The sequence below is a fragment of the Oncorhynchus clarkii genome, chromosome 25 (assembly GCF_045791955.1).
Source record: "Oncorhynchus clarkii lewisi isolate Uvic-CL-2024 chromosome 25, UVic_Ocla_1.0, whole genome shotgun sequence".
Taxonomy (NCBI): domain Eukaryota; kingdom Metazoa; phylum Chordata; class Actinopteri; order Salmoniformes; family Salmonidae; genus Oncorhynchus; species Oncorhynchus clarkii.
In genome coordinates, this window is record NC_092171.1 from 26,031,876 (window position 1) to 26,051,948 (window position 20,073).

Below are 20,073 nucleotides of genomic sequence, written 5' to 3' on the forward strand. Positions count from 1 at the left end.
TATATGGTGGGGTCGGATGATTACAGGGAAGCCAAATTAACTGCAGCCGCCCAAATACGGCTGCAGTTAGCAACAAAGGTCTGTCCACCTCACCCAAAACACAGTTCCCCCATTTAGCAGGCTCAGGTTTCAATAACACTAACATAGGATACAATCACGGAAACTAGTCTGAAACCACTAGAAAAGGCCCATTGTAGGTGAAATGAAAACAAAGAGTCCAAGTATTCATTTCCTATAAGCCCACAGTGCAGTATGTTGCTGAACTAAACAGGAGTTTTTCCAATCTGGTCAAGCACATCTCTCATGTGTCTTCTGAATGGCATTTAAAGTGTTATTATATCCTCATACAGGGGTAAATTACTTATCTCCTTACCCAACATCATCATCATCATGGATGGTCACATAGACACACATAGTTCACATTCTACCTATTATCCTAGCTGGGGCCATCCATTATAAGCATTTCTCTCTAGCAAGGGCTTCACAGCAATGACCCTCCATTTGAATTTGCACTGTATCTACAAAAGTATGTGGACACCCCTTCAAATGCGTGGATTTGGCTATTTCAGCCACACCCATTGCTGACAGGTGTATAGAATTAAGCACACAACCATGCAATTTCCATAGACAAACATTGGCAATAGAATGGCCTTACTGAAGAGCTCAGTGACTTTCAATGTGGCACTGTCATAGAATGCCACCTTTCCAACAAGTCAGTTCATCAAATTTCTGCACTGCTAGAGCTTCCCCGGTCAACTGTAAGTGCTGTTATTGTGAAGTGGAAATGTCTAGGAGCAACAACGGCTCAGCCGTGAAGTGGTAGGCCACACAAGGTCAAAGAACGGGACCGCCGAGTGCTGAAGCGCGTACAAATCGTCTGTCCTTGGTTGCAACACTCAATACAGAGTTCCAAACTGCCTCTGGAAGCACCGTCAGCACAAGAACTGTTTGTCGGGAGCTTCATGAAATGAGCAGTCACAAACAAGCCTAAGATCACCATGTGCACTCCCAAGTGTAGGCTGGTGGGGTGTAAAGCTCACTGACTCTGGAGCAGTGGAAATGCATTTTCTGGAGTGATGAATCACGCTTCACGATCTGGCAGTTCGACGGATGAATCTGGGAGGAATAATGGTCTGGGGCTGTTTTTCATGGTTTGGGTTAGGCCCCTTAGTTCCAGTGAAGGGAAATCTTAACGCTATAGCTTACAATGATATTGTAGACGATTCCGTGCTACCAAATTTGTAGTAACTGTTTGGGGAAGGCCCTTTCCTGTTTCAGCATGACAATGCCCCCGTGCACAAAGTGATGTCCATACAGAAATGGTTTGTCGAGATCGGTGTGGAAGACTGGTCTGCACAGAGCCCTGACCTCAACCCCATCGAACACCTTTGGGATGAATTGGAACGCAGACTGCAAGCCAGGCCTAATCGCCCAACATCAGTGCCCAACCTCACTAATGCTCTTGTGGCTGAATGGAAGCAAGTCCCGCAGCAATGTCTTACATCTAGTGGAAAGCCTTCCCAGAAGAGTTATGCTGTAGCAGCAAGGGGGGGGGGGGGGGGGGGACCAACTCCATATTAATGCCCATGATTTTGGAATGAGATGTTAGACGAGCAGGTGTCCATATACTTTTTGTCAGATATTATACATTCTTGTCATGTACTATAATTCCTAAGCATGACACTGTTGATACACTTGACACATCCATTTAACCAGATCCTCTAACTGGCACATTCCTTGGATAAGCACACTCCCATTAGAGGCTCAACAACAGGTCCAACACATGGACTCATAGTCACATGTCGCTAATAATGTACATAAAAGGTACCTCAATATTACCATGCAGTGTTGTCTTTCTCTACACTAAACCAGTATAAGTCACGTTCGGTTAAAAAAGTCCCACAGGCAGTCCTACATACAGTTGAAGTTGGAAGTTTACATACACCTTAACCAAAAACATTTAAACTTAGTTTTTCACAATTCCTGACATTTAATCCTAGTAAAAACTCCATGTTTTAGGTCAGTTAGGATCCCCACTTCATTTTAACTATGTGAAATGTCAGAATAATATTACAGAGAATGATTTATTTCAGCTTTTATTTCTTTCATCACATTCCCAGTGTGTCAGAAGTTTACATACACTCAATTAGTATTTGGTAGCATTGCCTTTAAATTGTTTAACTTGGCTCAAACATTTCGGGTAGCCTTCCACAAGCTTCCCACAATAAGTTGGGTGAAATTTGGCCCATTCCTCCTGACAGAGCTGGTGTAACTGAGTCAGGTTTGTAGGCCTCCTTGCTCGCACACACTTTTTCAGTTCTGCCCACACATTTTCTATAGGATTGAGGTGAGGGCTTTGTGATGGCCACTCCAATACCTTGACTTTGTTGACCTTAAGCCATTTTGCCACAACTTTGGAAGTATGCTTGGGGTCATTATCCATTTGGAAGAACCATTTGTGACCAAGCTTTAACTTCCTGACTGATGTCTTGAGATGTTGCTTCATTATATCCACATAATCTTCCTTCCTCGTGATGCCATCTATTTTGTGAAGTGCACCAGTCCCTCCTGCAGCAAAGCACCTCCACAACATGATGCTGCCACCCTCGTGCTTCACGGTTGGGATGGTGTTCTTCGGCTTGCAAGCCTCTCCCTTTTTCCTCCAAACATGACGATGGTCATGATGGCCAAACAGTTCTGTTTTTGTTTCATCAGACCAGAGGACATTTCTCCAAAAAGTACGATCTTTGTCCCCATGTACAGTTGCAAACCGTAGTCTGGCTTTTTTATGGCGGTTTTGGAGCAGTGGCTTCTTCCTTGCTGAGCGGACATTCAGGTTATGTCAATATAGGACTCATTTTACTGTGGATATAGATACTTTTGTACCTATTTCCTCCAGCATCTTCACAAGGTCCTTTGCTGTTGTTCTGGGATTGATTTGCACAATTCGCACCAAAGTACGTTAATCTCTAGGAGACCGAACGCGTCTCCTTCCTGAGCGATATGACGGTTGCGTGGTCCCATGGTGTTTATACTTGTGTACTATTGTTTGTACAGATGAACGTGGTACCTTCAGGTGTTTGGAAATTGCTCCCAAGGATGAACCAGACTTGTGGAGGTCTAAATAGTTTTTCTGAGGTCTTGGCTGATTTCTTTTGATTTTCCCATGATGTCAAGCAAGGAGGCACTGAGTTTGAAGGTAGGCTTTGAAATATTAGCCTATCAGAAGCTTCTAAAGCCATGACATAATTTTCTGGAATTTTCCAAGCTGTTTTAAGTCACAGTCAACTTTGTGTATGTAAACTTCTGACCCACTGAAATTGTGATACAGTGAATTATAAATGAAATAATCTGTCTGTAAGCAATTGTTGGAAAAATTGCTTGTGTCATGCACAAAGTAGATGTCCTAACCGACTGGCCAAAACTATAGATTTTTTAACAAGAAATTTGTGGAGTGGTTGAAAAACGAGTTTAAATGGTTGAAAAACAAGTTTTAATGACTCCAACCTAAGTGTATGTAAACTTCCGACTTCAACTGTACATAGGCAGTAGTCAAACATGCCTGAAGGCTTTGCACTTCCTCTCCTTGGAACAGCTACACCTTTTCTGCCAGCCACAGAGCAATTAACATGCCTGGCTGCCACAGGCTTCCGAGGCCGGGCCCACACTAATCATAGGTATGCATTGTTGTGTTCAGCTCGCAGCCCTTTAAACAGCACCTCTTGTTTAAAGCCCCTCCTCTCTGTTGAGTTGGGCACAGGCCAAGCCCTTAGACTAGGCTAGTACATTGTCTGGTTAGATGGCGAACTGAAGGGGAGATCTCCAGATTTAAGAATGGGATGAGGGGAACGGAGTTGCTCCCCCACAGGTATGCTATTGGGAAACAGGAATCAACAACATCAACAAGAACATAAAGGGAACCAATCCGTGTGGCTTAAATCAAATAAACAAGAGAGGGAGGGACACAATGTAGATAAAAAAGCAGAGGATCCTTAGATTAGTGTCTTTAGGAGTTGTTGTTTACCTTACTGTCTATGGGCTCTAAGAGGTCTCTCAGACTGAATGTCAGATGATGTACACACACATCCTGTTCTCTCCATAATGTTCATACAAAGAGGGACCTTCACTTCCCTTCACTTGTGACCGGAGGTTGACTGTCTACTCTAGATCACTCTGCTGCTTACGCTAGTGATCACCTGAGTTTGAGGTCGTCACCTGATTGTGGTCATGCATGAGAGCTAGAAACTGGTGCTGCTTTGAATAGAACGCAGCTTAGTTTGGATGTTTCACCTTGAGCAACTTCATCTTCCTTCAGTATATACGTTGTGTCCCTAAGCTGTGTGTTTCAATGTGTGTCTTGCTTTACACCATCCTGACTTTCATAACTCACTTTCCTTGGAATGTTTTCAATGTTGGTGTGCATTCTTGCAGTATGTGAGTGAGTTACTTAATCTACTGCATCTATGATATGTGTTTATAAAATACTAGGAGTCGTTGCTCCCTTAAAACTTGAGTAGGTAACCCTGCTCTAGATCTAATCTTCAGGTATTGAGGTCACCATTGAAAATCGTATTGATTCATTATGTTATTTATCTCCTTTAACGGGTGACCATGATTGCTCTATGTGAGGGAAGTAGCGCAATGAGGCTTTTCCCTTTGAGCTAAACATCCTGTGCCCTTGTGCTCTGTACACTGTGTTGTGTGTGAACAACACAGGAAATGCATTAGGCCATCCATATTTGTGAGATGAGAAAACAAACTGACTTCCTGAACTCTGAATAGTCCTCCAAAGAATAGAGGCACTGCTAGTGGAAAAATTCAAAGATTGTCATTGTTTTACTGCTCAAATGAAACAAGGGACACTTTATTTGAGCTTGTGGACCTAAGCCTAAACATGAGGACACTCAATTATATTAAAGGAGGGGTGAAAAGTGTACTACTGTAACCTACTTTTCAAATTTAATTAATTGTATAGACCCATTGCCACAAATGTCTGTTTGGTGACATCAACATGCTTATAAGACTGCAAATAGCATGGTAATTGAGTCTGAACCATATAGATTTTTTTGTAAATACATTTAAAATAACTTTGTTCTAAGAATATCAGCAGCAATTTTTTGTTGTTGTCTTAATTTAAGGTTAATGTTAGGTATAAGGTTAGCAGTGTGGTTAAATTTAGGGTTAGGTTTAAAATCTAACTTTAAGAAGAGAAATTGTAGAAATAGGCGGGATTTAGCCAAAAGTATGACTTTGTGGCTGTGGTAACTAGTGACGACTACAGTTTGTGCCACAGCCTTAAATATCAGCTGTATAAAACAAGCTGTATGGGAGCCAGTGAAATACAAAGAAACTTCTCACACAACATACTGTCACTATGACAACCGGGCAGAATCATTTAGCCCAATTTCTCGCTATTCCAGACAGCCCAGAAATCCAATAGCGTTAAAGTCTCATATAACCACCCCATTTGTTTCTCATGGCATATGACATCTCACAGGAGTGAATAAGATAAATGCATATCATATGAATTTGGGGTTAAATTGTCAATTGGTATTGCTTTATGTCACAAAATAAACATGTCCAATGGTTGTTTGCAGAATGCCAATGTAATAGCACGATATACTACATTCACTATCTTTTGGAGAAACATGTAGTTAGAAAAATACAATAATCATAATAAAGTTAAAGATCTGTGAACATGAGTGGGTTGTGTTTTTCAAAGGTTTACTTACACTTTCTGGTTAATGTAATATTTAAAATAAAATAAAATATTATTTAATAATTCTATGGCTGTGAAAGGCAAAACATAATTGGCTAACTTTATTATCTGTCTTCAAATGTAATTTCGATCTGAATAATGTTTATATTGTTGTCTATTAGTATCGCCTTTTGCATCCAAGAAGATGGTCAAAACGGATATTCTGGCCCGAAGCAAATATATTGAAGATTACTCATTTACCTGGCCGGATCAAAAAGTCACTGCAGATACAATATAATTTTCTGGATTATTTTTAACACTTCCCATCATGGTGATGTCAACATGAAACAATCATTTTCTGGAATTCAAACAAATTACATTCATCATCATTCACATATCTGGCCTCAGACCTACTCTTGAGATCAAGCCTACAGCCAATGAATGAGAAAACGATTGAAGAATACAGCTGTAGCCTTCGTTCTCTGTTATTTGAAATCATGAAGTGGAATCTGATGTAATTCCACGTGCTGCCCCATGTATTCGGCTCATATGTCTATACAATCTCCTCCATTTTATAGCACTAGTCTTCCAGTATGAAAGCAGTTGTTTTCTGTGACGCCAAAGGCGCGAAATGCAACCAACACCACCATAATCTACACATTATAGTTTATTGATGGTGGTATCACACACACAATCCTTCTCACAGATTATTTTTTATGTTTCGTGCTATCACACAGACGCTTCCTTTTTTCTGTATCACTGCGTGACTGAAGGGAAACTTCTGTGGGAAGTGCAGGGACTACTTTAGGTCAATTTTGGATATAAATAATCCGAATATATGCCTAATGACACAGGCATATTTTATCAAATGTTTCTCACATATGGTTAGAATTGATGTAAGCAATAGAATTTATAGTTGAGAATCCTTTGACATATCATATGTATTTTTTTGCAGCCATGCGGAAGGATTTCATTGTAGAACTGGTGGTCGACGCTTCCGCCCAGTTTTCCGATGTTCATTGCTCGAGTTGAAAATGGAGTTCGATTAAAGCAGATGTCCAACAACTTATTCGGGAAAATGTAACTCACTGTATTTGCCTTTTGTATGTCAATTTCTTAATATAAATTATGTTGTACATTTTTCTAGCTGTGGAGGCTATAATTCAACGTACACCGACACATTGACGGACCAACCAGCGCTTTTTAAGTGTTGTCCTGGACCTGAAGTTGGAGAGGGGAATGCTCGATAACTAGCCACTAATAACGTGCCAAATGTCGGTTTTATTTTGTACACTTTTTAGCATCTGAACGCATTGGATTTCGTTTTACCGAAGAGGATGACGAAGATGTGCATTTTGTTGAGGTTGGATTTTACTTCCAGGGAAAATAAAATTAATGATCGGTTGTCACTCCTCCTCGCAATTGAGTTACACAATTAGCTAGGCTACTTGGTTTTCCTAAAAGAGCTCAGTTATGCATGCACCATTGTAAGACAATTAACTTTTATACAATATCTAGTGATTTTATGCGAAAGAAAATGGTGATATTTGCGGTTTATTTCCCCGCCGTCACTGCGTCCTCGATGCTATTGCCAGGATTTGGATCCCCGTGAGAAAAAATGAGCGAAGATTCAACAAATCCAAACGAGTGAGTACATTTTTATCCCACATTCTAGAACGCGATGATAATTCTGCCTTCATGTATCGAATTCACTGCAACGATTTGCACGATTCTAAATGACTCTGTTCCAGATGATCCTTGGTTCTACAAATACCATTTTGAGAACTCATATTTTAATGAGGTTACTATTGAAGTTATACATCCATTTATTTTGTTTGGTTTGTGATCACAACAACGTGTTTTGGGACTTGATGCAATAGAAATAAAACCGTCTTATTATATTATGGCAACGGCAGATGCTAAATGTACTTTTGACGACTGTATAGAAAATGGATGCAATATATATGATAGTTGTTTCATCAAGAATGTCTTTGAAAAATACCTTATGATTGGACTGCAATTGAATAATATCTATTGATATTTCAGATTGTATGTGTGACTAAATCGTAATTTATTACAATCACTGTGGCTAGATTTTGTGTTTAAGCGTATGATTTAAGAATATTTATATGCTTACTGTACCTACTCTAAAATTATATTGTCATAAGAATCAATATTATACAATAGTATTTTCTTGACATTTGATAGCAGGTTACTCTGTTAGTTAATGTAGAGGTTTTAAATGTATATTCTCTCGAATATTATTATTTTTTTCAATGGAAATGTGGCTGTAAACTGGTTGCTGCAAAAGTAGAAGACGCCATATTTTTTTTCTCAATAGCACTCATTTGCATATCACAATCTCCATTCATATATTTTTTTTTTAAATGGACGTTCCAAATGTGACTGGGCTACGCCCGGAAAGCAACATTTATGTGAATTGACATATGGTCCTTTGTGTCGCTGTAAATCCGTATTGTTTTAATCGGCTGATCTCTTGCGTGGCTTGTTGACAGTCAGTTAGAAATATCTGCTCGGGAGGTGCTGCTATCACGTGACCCCTTCCATTCATAAAGAGTACCTGGGTGCCCATTCACAGTACGCTGTACAGTACAGTGTCTCGCAACTCACTGGCGATCACACAAAGATTTGGGATGAGCTTAATCTGGATGTAGACATGACAGACATCCATTCATTTGAAAACAAATAAATCATGCAAGGATGATTTGTTCTTATTGCATTCTTCTGATGCTATCAAAACTGGCATCCATATTTTATTTGTTTATTCTAGATGGTTGAAATCTGTTCCTATGCTGACATTTCCATCGTTTGTGTCTGAAAGACGCCCATGCTCGCACACAACAGGTTGATTGATTGATTTAAAGTGGGGGAAAAAAGAACTCTGTCCTTGAACTAGGCAATGTAGGCATATTGTTGTTTCATATTCAATATATTACATAAGCAAGGACCATGATGTATGGTGCTTTGCGTTTGTTCTTCCTAGTGACTGCAGCAGCACAACACATAAGATGGCCAACATATGATGCAATTGAAGATCAAGGAAGATGGTGGGAAAAGAACAGTAAGCCCCACCTGATCCATTTTTATATTTATGCTGGCTGGAATTTACGTTCAGTCTAGCAGCTGTTGTACATAATGTACACATCTAATGACAAAGAACACACAAAGAAGCAATATGTTTTTAATGTCACTGGATGCCATTTTGACACATTTGAGCTACACTATTGTATCAAATATTAAGGTCTATCAGGTTGTGTACTTGTAAAGCATATGACAGAGCCATTGTAATGTGTATCTTTCAGTTTCTCCTCACAACAGCATTAACGTTAACCATGTCAATGAGTAGCCAAGGACAATCATTAAACCGCACACTTATTGTTGTGAGTCGTTTGTGTGAATACAATGGGAGGCTCAGTAGGTTACATTGTCGTCTTGTTGGGAGTTTCTGGACACTTCTCTGTTAGCATCACGGGCATAGTAATATATCATTCATTACAGCTTGTTGATTCATCAAATGATCACAAAGCTGTGTGATGAATACAATGTGGTTGAATGTGTGTGCTACTCACTCACACGCGACGATGCACTCGTACAGGTTATTAAAACATTTTTTGCTGTGAACGTGAAATGCATACCACCATGTTAAATATCCAGTCTGCATGATACACTGAAAAGAGGAAGGGCTAGGCCTAACATGGCCTACTGTGTGTGTGGTCGAAGAAGGTAGCGTAGTCCTCTAAAAATAATCACACAGAGAAAGTAGAAGAACCAGGGTGTGTCTGTCTGGGTCTATAGGAGACATATCCTTACGAGGGAGCTTAGAAGTAGTCTTTAATAAGGTTCTTCTGCCATCCAGGGATTTAAGCTATGACATGCATAGTAAACAAGGGTGGGCTAATAAAGCCCAAAATGATAACGAAATAGCAAAATCAGACATGCTGTTAGCTAAATGCAAATACAAACTTATTGCAAAGAATGGCAAATTCAGCTGATAAAGTTATACAAGCATAGGTAGTAGCTACCGAATGTCATTTTCAGTGAGTGTGGACATTTTTACAAGTGAAAGTGAGTGAGAGAAACTGCAAATGAATGAATAAAGTTGATGCATGCTTTCCTGAAGGAAGAGCAGCAAGTGTACGGAGCAGTTGGGAGGGGAAAAAATGCTAGTAAGAAGCACAGGGAAATAATTACATATTTTATGTCTGGCATTGGTAAGGTCATTAATAAATAAGTAGGGTTAGCCTAATGGTTTTGGATTGATGTTTTGTTTTCTGTTTAGCCTAGTTTGCCAGTCAGGTGATTCCTCTTGGACTCCTCTTCTTCCTATCTGTGTGATTGATTTGACAGCTCAGCATTTCTGTCAATGTGGGCTGTCACGATCTTATCACCTGGGGGCCTGTTCTGCCCCTCGCTCCATTCCTCTGACAGGCTTCTCCCAAAAGAATTCCCTCAAACAATAACTGATTGAATGTGAGTATTGTGCCTTTCCGACAGAGCATAGCTTCTTCAGCTGTTCGGTTAGTCGTTTATGGTGGTGGTAATTGCTCAAGTTATGTGCTGTGGAACTCTGTGAAATAATGTTTAGTAGGCTACATTTTGTTAATCTCTTTAGGCTAGTGTTTCGGGTGATTCAGTCTAATGGGGGGAAATTAATAGCCTACATAACACAACTGGTGCTTTTCCATCAAGACTTACCCCCACATCAGTGGGCAGCCAGTGTTTTAGGGCGGCGGGTAGCCTAGCGGTTAATTTTGGGCCTGTAACCAAAAGGTTGCTGGTTCTGGAAAATAGTCTGAGCCTTCTGTAAAACATTAGGGTAAATCCTCTTGGAAATGCGCCACGCCTGTAGTTTTGAAGCCTGAATGTAGCCTTGGCTTACACACTCCTAGGCCTGAGTTTCAAATACCAATTGGTGTGAAGTAGGCTTGGGCGGTATCCAGATTTTCACACCATCCTGGGATTTACGGTATTACTGGAATAGCACACAAGGGGGTGCTAAAAGTGCCCATTGAGCCTCTATAAAAAAAATTATTAGCTCCAGATAAGAGCGTCTGTTACATTGCTAAAATGCCTTTAGCTAAATGCTAACGAGCGAAAACTAACAAACTAATTGAAAAGATGAGCAAATCCAGCTCATAAAGTTATACAAGCATAGCTAGTAGCTACTGAATTTCATTTACAGTGAGTGTGGACATTTACAAGTGAATGTTCATTCGCACAATTTCTCTCAAAGTTGTGATGCATGCTTTTCTGAAGGAAGAGCACTGAGCAGAAGACGGAAGAACGTAGGAAGGGGGGGAAGCACAGGCAGCTGTACAGAACTTTGACTTCTCGAACACGGCAGAAAGACGTTATAAGATATCTGATGGCAAACATTTAGTAGTGAATTGCGTACAAGTGTAACTTACTTCATTGCCTCGTGTGCCGCACAACAGACATTCCGATATACAGTACCAGTCAAAAGTTTGGACACACCTACTCATTCAAGGGTTTTTATTTATTTTTTACTATTTTCTACATTGTAGAATAATAGTGAAGACATTGACTGTAACACTGTTGCTTTTATTTAGAATTCAATGCCTGGCTACCACAGCGTTCAGTGGCGATACTCCATCCCATCTGGTTGGCACTTAGTGAGATTATCATTTGTTTTTCATCAGGACAATGACCCAACACATCTCCAGGCTGTGTAAGGGCTATTTGACCAAGGAGAGTGATGGAGAGCTGCATCAGATGACCTGGCATGCACAATGACCCAACCTCAACCCAATTGAAATGGTTTGGAATGATTTGGACCCCAGAGTGATTGAAAAGTAGCCAACAACTGCTCAGCATATGTGGGAACTCCTTCAAGATTGTTGGAAAAGCATTCCTCATGAAACTGGTTGAGAGAATGACAAGCAGGTGCAAAGCTGTCATCAAGGCAAAGGGTGGCTACTTTTGAAGAATAAAAAATATATTTTGGTTTGTAACACTTTTTTGGTTCTACATGATTCCATATTTGTTATTTTGTTGTTTTGATGTCTTTTATTCTACAATGTAGAAAATAGTCAAAATAAAGACCCTTGAATGAGTAGGTGTCCAAACTTCTGACTTGTACTCTATATACAACTTTTGTATTGAATGTACATAGAATGCTTTCTCCCGTTGTGCTCTTTACAACGAATACGTGTCTGGCTCAACTGTTTTGGGGAACTAGGGTAAGCTTCATAATGTGACTGAAGGGAAGAAAGCAATATGCTTAATCTCTCAATGTATTGCACAAGTTGACTGCAGGTATTAACTTCCAAAGTAGCAACAAATTGTCCAATTTATGGAAACTACAAATAGTTTTGATGTTATTGGAAAACCATCTCGTGGCATTTTCTAAATACCCCGGTATACGGCATATACGGTATTCCGCCCAAGCCTAGTGTGAAGTGGGTAGTCAAAGGCTTTAGAGGTCCTCAGAGTTGTCTGTAGTTTTGCTTCTGTATTATTTTTGGGAGTTAGCCTTTCGATAGTTTCTGGCCACTGCTCTGTATTGATTGAATTGGAACTTGTCATCTGTGCAAATAAAATGTACGAAGGAAGTTTTGGTCTTACATAGGCTAACATCCTGACTTTGGATTGGGTCAGAGCGCGTTGTTCTTTTCTAACTATATCTGGCTGGCCTAGTAGGTTGTCAAATTATCACCGATTCTTGCTCCCACTTATCTCAAGATATTTATTTTGCCAAATGTCAGAAAATGTATTTTTCCTGCCGCAACGTCATCATTTCTCCTTTTGTTCTTGACCTATTCTGAACATATGATAATTAGCTATGGGGGATAGGCTTGGGCAGTATACCATATATACCGGGGTATTTGAAAATGGCCACGGGATAGTTTCTCAATATCGTTAACTATTTATTTTGAAGTTGTTTAAATACATTTTAATATTTGTATCTACTTTTTAAGTAAATACCTGCAGTCAACCGGTGCAATATGTTAAGAGATAAAGACAAATGCATTTTTCATTTCACCTGTCACAAAATGTTTCATTATAAAGTTTACCAGTAGTCCCCAGTCATGTGGTGTTTGTTTACAAGCACACAAATACAAGAGACCGTAGCCTTGTGAGTCACTCACTGTTGTGCAGCACGAGGCAGGTGATCTAGTTACCGTATGGAATTCACAACTAAGTGCCAGCTAGATAACTTAACTATTATAGGGACACTTTGGGATTTTGGCTATGATGCCCTTTATCTACTTCCCCAGAGTAAGATGAACTTGTGGATACCATTTTTTTATGTTTCTGTGTCCAGTATGAAGGGAGTTTCATGAGCCAATGCCTACTAGCGTTGCCCATAGGCTTCCAGTACTAGCATGCTAAGGATGTCTAATATGTTCTAAATGCTCTGCAGTTGTGGATTTGGTTTGCTAATTTAGTAGCTAGTTAGCTAAGTGGTTAGCTTCTTCCAAAATAAATCATTTTTTGGTAACAGCACAGAATCCCCTGTTGGAGCTGTCTAATATTTGTCTTGTGCTTGCAGCAAACTGAGTAGCTTTTTTGAGCTACTAGTATAACTTTATGAGCTGGGATGTCTGTCCTGCAAATAGTTTAGGTCAGACTGTATACAATGTTTAATGCACACATCAGCATTTTGTTATTCTCTATGGGATTTTACATGTACCAAGCCTAATGGAGGATGAGCAGTTGTTTAATCTGTGAAATTACCCTGTGTACGGGCTATTTATAGTCTGCTTTTCTTTTACATGGTGTTGTATTGTTTGCATGACAATACTTCTCTATAAACCTGTCTGGATGAATGGGATGATTTGTTACTGACAGTGTGTTACTGTGTAACTGAGCAGGCCCTGTACAGTATGAATGTAGTCTGTTCTGGCTCTTCTCTTCCCATGGCCAGAGTTACGATTCGGTGTATTTTAAACCCGAGCAACTTCCCTATTTTAATTCTCATTTCCTCTTAAGTATTTTAGGAGCGGACCTGAACTAGTAAATATCATCAGTGTATTTGGATAGTAATATTTCATTCTTTTAAACAGCACTGTACCCATTTTTGTTGACTGTCTCAACAATCAAGACAAAATGATAATGCGTATGCAATGCCCATTTACCTTTGAAAATGCTAGGCTATGCTGTGTCGTATTAGACCAGGCTAAAAGAGCTCTCTGGTGTGCCTTGGCCATATCGCAATGCTTCTACGAAATTCTTTGAGCAGTAAAACGTCTGCATTTTAGGTATTGTTTTCAGTTGTGCTGCTGCATGAAGGCTTTGCTGGGAGCTGCTGCAGCTGAGGTAAGACGGTTCTTTCCTGCAAGACCACTGACATAAAAGGGCACAGATGTAAATCCAAAACCTTGTCTTTTGATTGAGTTTCCAAACTCTTTGAAAACAGGAAGGAGTTGGGGCCTGTGAGTGTATTCGCATGTGTACATGCTTTTCTAGTTTGTGTCTATAAAATACAAGTAGCTATAGGCTAGATGAGGGGATTGAAGCAAACAACTTAATTTTATAGAAGTAATATTTTATGAACCAAACGTTTGACCGGGTATGTAGCCTATTATAGGGAAATTGATGCTCATCTGCTGAGTCATCTTATTAGCCATTTTTAGAAATTGAACCTGACTTTCTATGAGAAGCCACTTCTCCAATGTGTAGCCTACACGTGTGAAGTGTTTCTCACAAGGTCTTCTAGCTAGAACATTTTTCAGCGCAGTTCTTTACAGCGTGCTAGATTGTAAAGGGCAGTACAGTAGTCTAGTTTTATGGTTTCTTTACAACTCGCCACAATGTGAATATTTTTTTATATTATGCTGTGGTTGTGATGCTTTAACAACAGTGTGGATTACAGGGATAGTTTACAGCATACTAATGTGCCATTTCTGTGATTGTTAACAACCATGGTGGATGGATGATGGCTTCTTTACAGCATGGTGCATTCCTTGTAATGAGGTCTTGCTTCTTCTCAGCCTTGTCCTAGTACCCGTTCCTAGCACTCCCCAGTCTTAAATCTGAGATTCTGCAGTAACTATTGCAATTAGAAGCAGGGTCTCCAAAGACTACTTCCACATCAAAGCCGCCCGTAGACGTCGTAGCAGTCCAAATTTGCCATTCCTCTTTTTCTGTAATGGTGAGTGCAAGGTTTTAATTTGCCAAATGCTTGCTGTTTTAATTATGATCATCTCAATATGTTGTGCTTTGATGTTTTGAGAATAGTTTTGGGGCTTTTGATACACATATGGGATTCTTTTGATTTATTTCAGTACACTGGTGCTGGGGTAAACAGAACATTGTCGTTGGTGTTACAGGCCCAAACGTGTAATGAGGTTGGTTAGCATTGGTGTGAGGCATAAAATCATTGTTACAGAAACATTGCTGGAGTAGCTTGACATGGCGCTTTAGTGCCCGTTCAGATTTACTAGACTTGTTACCAGCACCGGTGTTCACATTAGCTACACTTGCCGTGGCTTAAGCGACAATATGTTCTCTCTGCCCTACCTCTAGTATTGTAAATCTCACAGAATGCTATGCGAGCATCTTCTCATCTTAACCATTAGACCTACAGTACTTCAATAATACAACATTATACACCAATTCACACGTATGTGCAGACCATTTTAAGAGGGTTTATCAGCTGTCAGGTGGCTGGTCTCAGACGATCCCGCTGGTGAAGAAGCCGGATGTGGAGAGCCTGGGCTGACGTGGTTAAACGTGGTGTGCGGTTGTGAGGCCAATTTGGACATATTGCCAAATTCTCCAAAACAGCGTTGGAAGCATCTTATAGTAGAGAAATTAACATTCTATTCTCTGGCAACCGCTCTGGTGGACATTCAAGCAGTCAGCATGCCAATTTCATGCTCCCTCATCTTGAGACATCTGTGGCATTGTGTTGTGTGGCAAAATTGCACATTTTAGAGTGGCCTTTTATTGTCCCCAGCACAAGGTGAACCTGTGTAATGATCATGCTGTTTAATCACCTTGATATGCCACACCTGTCAGGTGGATTGATTATCTTGGCAAAGGTGAAATGCTCACTAAAAGGGATGTGAGGAAATTTGTGCACAAAATTTGAGGCATTTTGTGTGTATGGGATCTTTTATTTCAGCTCATGAAACATGGGACCAACACTTAACATGTTGCATTTATATTTTTGTTCAGTTAGAGTATATTACAATTTAAGATAACTACCTCAACTAACCAGGCTTTGTTTTATCCTGTAATGCAAGTAATTACATGGGATACAGTGCATTCGGAAAGTATTGAGACCCCTTGACATTTTCCACATTTTGTTAAGTTACAGCCTTTTTCTAAAATTTCCTCATCAATCTACACACAATACCCCATGCCTTTTGGCAAACTCCAAGTGGGATGTCATGTGCCTTTTTACTGAGGAGTGGCTTCCGTCTGGCCACTCTACCAATGAAAGACCTGATTGGTGGAGTGCTGCAGAGATGGTTGTCCTTCTGTAAGGTTCTCCCATTTCCACAGAGGAACTCTAGAGCTCTGTCAGAGTGACCATCGGGTTCTTGATCACCTCCCTGACTAAGGCCCTTCTCCCCCGTTTTCCCAGTTTGGTCGGGCGTTCAGCTCTAGGAAGAGTCTTGGTGCTTCCAAACTTCTTCAATTTAAGAATGATGGAGGCCACTGTGTTCTTGGGGACCTTCAATGCTGCAGACATTTTTTTTGGTATCCTTCCCCAGATTTGTGACTCAACACAATCCTGTCTCAGCTCTTTGGACAATTCCATTTGCTCTGACATGCACTGTCAACTGTGGGACCTTTATATAGACCTGTGTGTTCCTCAATTGAATTTACCACAGGTGCACTCCAAGTTGTGGAAACATCTCAAGGATGATCAATGGAAACCGGATGCACTGGAGTTCAATTTTGAGTCTCATAGCAAAGCGTCTGAATACTTGTATAAATAAAGTATATATATTTTTTTCTTAAATAAATGTGCAAACATTTTGAAAAACCTGTTTATGGGGTATTGTGTAGATTGATTAGAGATTTTTTTTCTTCTAATAAGGCTGTAATGTAACAATGTGAAAAAAGTCGAGGGGTCTGAGTATTTTCCGAATGCAATGTATACAGTGCCTTCAGAAAGTATTCTTAGCCCTAGACTTTTTCCATTTTGTTTCAGCCTGAATTCAAAATGGATTAAATCGTTATTTACTCACCCATCTACACACACTACCCCATAATGATGAAGTGAAAACATGTTTATTTTTATTAAATTATGCAAGTGTATTGAAAATTATAAGTATTCACCCCCCTAAGTCAATACATGTTAGAATCACATTTACAGCGGTGAGTCTTTCTGGGTAAGTCTCTAAACTTTGCACACCTGGATTGTACAATATTTACACATTTTTACAATTCAAGCTCTGTCAAGTTCAAATTTTATTTTTCACATGCGCCGAATACAACCTTAACGTGAAATGCTTGCTTACAAGCGTATGTTCATATTTGTATGAACATAAGATTCAACAAATGAGACAAACTGAACAAGTTCCACAGACATGTGACTAACAGAAATGGCATAATGTGTCCCTGAACAAAAGGGGGATCAAAATCAAAAGTGACAGTGACAGTCAGTATCTGGTGTGGCCACCAGCTGCATTAAGTACTGCAGTGCATCTCCTCCTCATGGACTGCACCAGATTTGCCAGTTCTTGCTGTGATATGTTACCCCACTCCTCCACCAAGGCACCTGCAAGTTCCCAGATATTTCTGGGGGGAATGGCCCTGGCCCTCACCATCCGATCCAACAGGTCCCAGACGGGCTCAATGGGATTGAGATCCGGGCTCTTTGCAGGACATGGCAGAACACTGACATTCCTGTCTTGCAGGAAATCACGCACAGAATGAGCAGTATGGCTGGTGGCATTGTCATGTTAGGATGAGAATGCAGGAAGGGTACCACATGAGGGAGGAGGTTGTCTTCCCGGTAACGCACAGCGTTGAGATTGCCTGCAATGACAACAACTCAGTCCGATGATGCTGTGACTAGAGGTCGACCGATTATGATTTTTCAACGCCGGTACCAATTATTGGAGGACCATTAAAGCCCCGTTTAATCGGCCTATTTATTTATTTATTTGTAATAATGACAATTACAACAATACTGAATTAACACTTATTTTAACTTAATATAAAACATAAATAAAATCAATTTAGCCTCAAATAAAAATGAAACCTGTTCAATTTGGTTTAAATAATGCAAAAACAAAGTTGTTGGAGAAGAAGGTAAAAGTGCAATATGTGCCATGTAAGAAAGCTAACGTTTAAGTTCCTTGCTCTGAACATGAGAACATATGAAAGTTGGGGGTTCCTTTTAACATGAGACTTCAATATTCCAAGGTAAGAGGTTTTAGGTTGTAGTTAATATAGTATTTTGTAGGACTATTTCTCTCTATACCATTTGTATTTCATATACCTTTGACTATTGGATGTTCTTATAGGCACTATAGTATTGCCAGTGTGACAGTATAGCTTCTGTCCCTCTCCTCGCCCTACCTGGGCTCGAACCAGGAACACATCGACAACAGCCACACTCGAAGCATCGTTACCCATCGCTCCACAAAAGCCGCGGCCCTTGCAGCGCAAGGGGAATAACTACTCCAAATCTAAAAGCGAGTGACGCTTGAAACAGTATTAGCGCACACCAAGCTAACTAGCTAGCCATTACACATTGGTTACACCAGCCATTAGGCTGATAGGCTTGAAGTCATTAACAGCGCTGTGCTTGCGAAGAGCTGCTGGCAAAACGCACAAAAGTGCTGTTTGAATGAATGATTACGGGCCTGCTGCTGCTCAGTCAGACTGTTCTATCAAATCAGACTTAATTATAACATAATAACACACAGAAATACAAGCCTTTTGGTCATTAATATGTTCAAATCCGGAAACTATCATTTAGAAAACAAAACGTTTATTATTTCAGTGAAATACGGAACGGTATTTTATCTAAAGGTTGGCATCCCCAAGTCTAAATTTTCTTGTTACATTGCACAACCTTCAATGTATGTCATAATTACGTACAATTCTGGCAAATTACTTCACAATGAGCCAGGCAGCCCAAACTGTTGCATATACCCTGACTCTGCATGCAATGAACGCAAGAGAAATGACAATTGCACCTGGTTGTTAATGCCTGCTAAACTGGATTAGTAGTTATAACTAGTGATTATGATTGATAGTTTTTTATAAGATGAGTTTAATGCTAGCTAGCAATTTACCTTGGCTTCTACTGCATTCGCGTAACAGGCAGGCTACTCGTGGAGTGCAATGGTTAGAGCGTTGAACAAGTTAACTGTGCGGTTGCAAGATTGGAACCCCTGGGCTGACAAGGTGAAAATCTGTCGTTCTGCCCCTGAACAAGGCAGTTAACCCACAGTTCCTAGGCCGTCATTGAAAATAAGAATGTGTTCTTAACTGACTTGCCTAGTTAAATAAAGGTATAAAAATAATAAAAAAATAAATAAATAATAATCGGAAATCGGCGCCCAAAAATACTGATTTCCGATTGTTATGAAAACTTGAAATCGGCCCTAATTAATCGGCCATTCCGATTAATCGGTCGACCTCTAGCAGTGACACACTGCCCCAGACCATGATGGACCCTCCCTTCAAATCGATCCCGCACCAGAGTACAAGCCTTGGTGTAACGCTCATTCCTTCGACGATAAACGTGAATCCGACCATCACCCCTGGTGAGACAAAACTGTGACTCGTCAGTGAAGAGCACTTTTTGCCAGTCCTGTTTGGTCCAGCGACGGTGGGTTTCTTCCCATAGGCAACGTTGTTGCCGGTGATGTCTGGTGAGGACCTGCCTTACAACAGGCCTACAAGCCCTCAGTCCAGCCTCACTCAGCCTATTGCGGACAGTTGGAGCACTGATGGAGTAATTGTGCGTTCCTGGTGTAACTCAGGCAGTTGTTGTTGCCATCCTGTACCTGTCCCGCAGGTGTGACGTTCGGATGTACCTATCCTGTGCAAGTGTTGTTGCACGTGACCTGCCACTGCAAGGATGATCAGCTGTCCGTCCTTTCTCTCTGTAGCGCTGTCTTAGGCGTCTCACAGTACGGACATTGCAATGTATTGCCCTGGCCGCATCTGCAGTTCTCATGCCTCCTTGCAGCATGCTTAAATCCTTTACAATGAAGATCTGTGAAGTTATTTCGATTTTTACCAATTGCCTTTGAAAGAAAGGGTCCTAAAAAAGGGACATTTTATTTTTATGCTGAGTATACATCTGTAAAATGATAACCAAAGCTTTAGATTCTGGACTGTCTTTCTCTCAGGCTTCCATGTCTTCTCCCTGGACTTCCTCAATGTCCACCTCTTGAACATCAGACCGAGGCCTC

The 20,073-nt window shown here is 40.4% G+C and overlaps 1 protein-coding gene across 1 annotated transcript in view; it reads left to right on the forward strand.

Moving 5' to 3' along the window:
- Window positions 1-6,670: 6,670 nt before the first annotated feature.
- The window catches only part of LOC139384161 (sprouty-related, EVH1 domain-containing protein 1-like), an 88,334-nt gene continuing 74,931 nt past the window's right edge, over window positions 6,671-20,073 (forward strand). The window contains exon 1 of the mRNA XM_071128858.1: window positions 6,671-7,345. Within this exon, the coding sequence (XP_070984959.1) occupies window positions 7,317-7,345 (29 nt within the window). The 5' untranslated portion in view covers window positions 6,671-7,316. The remainder of the gene's footprint in view (window positions 7,346-20,073) is intronic.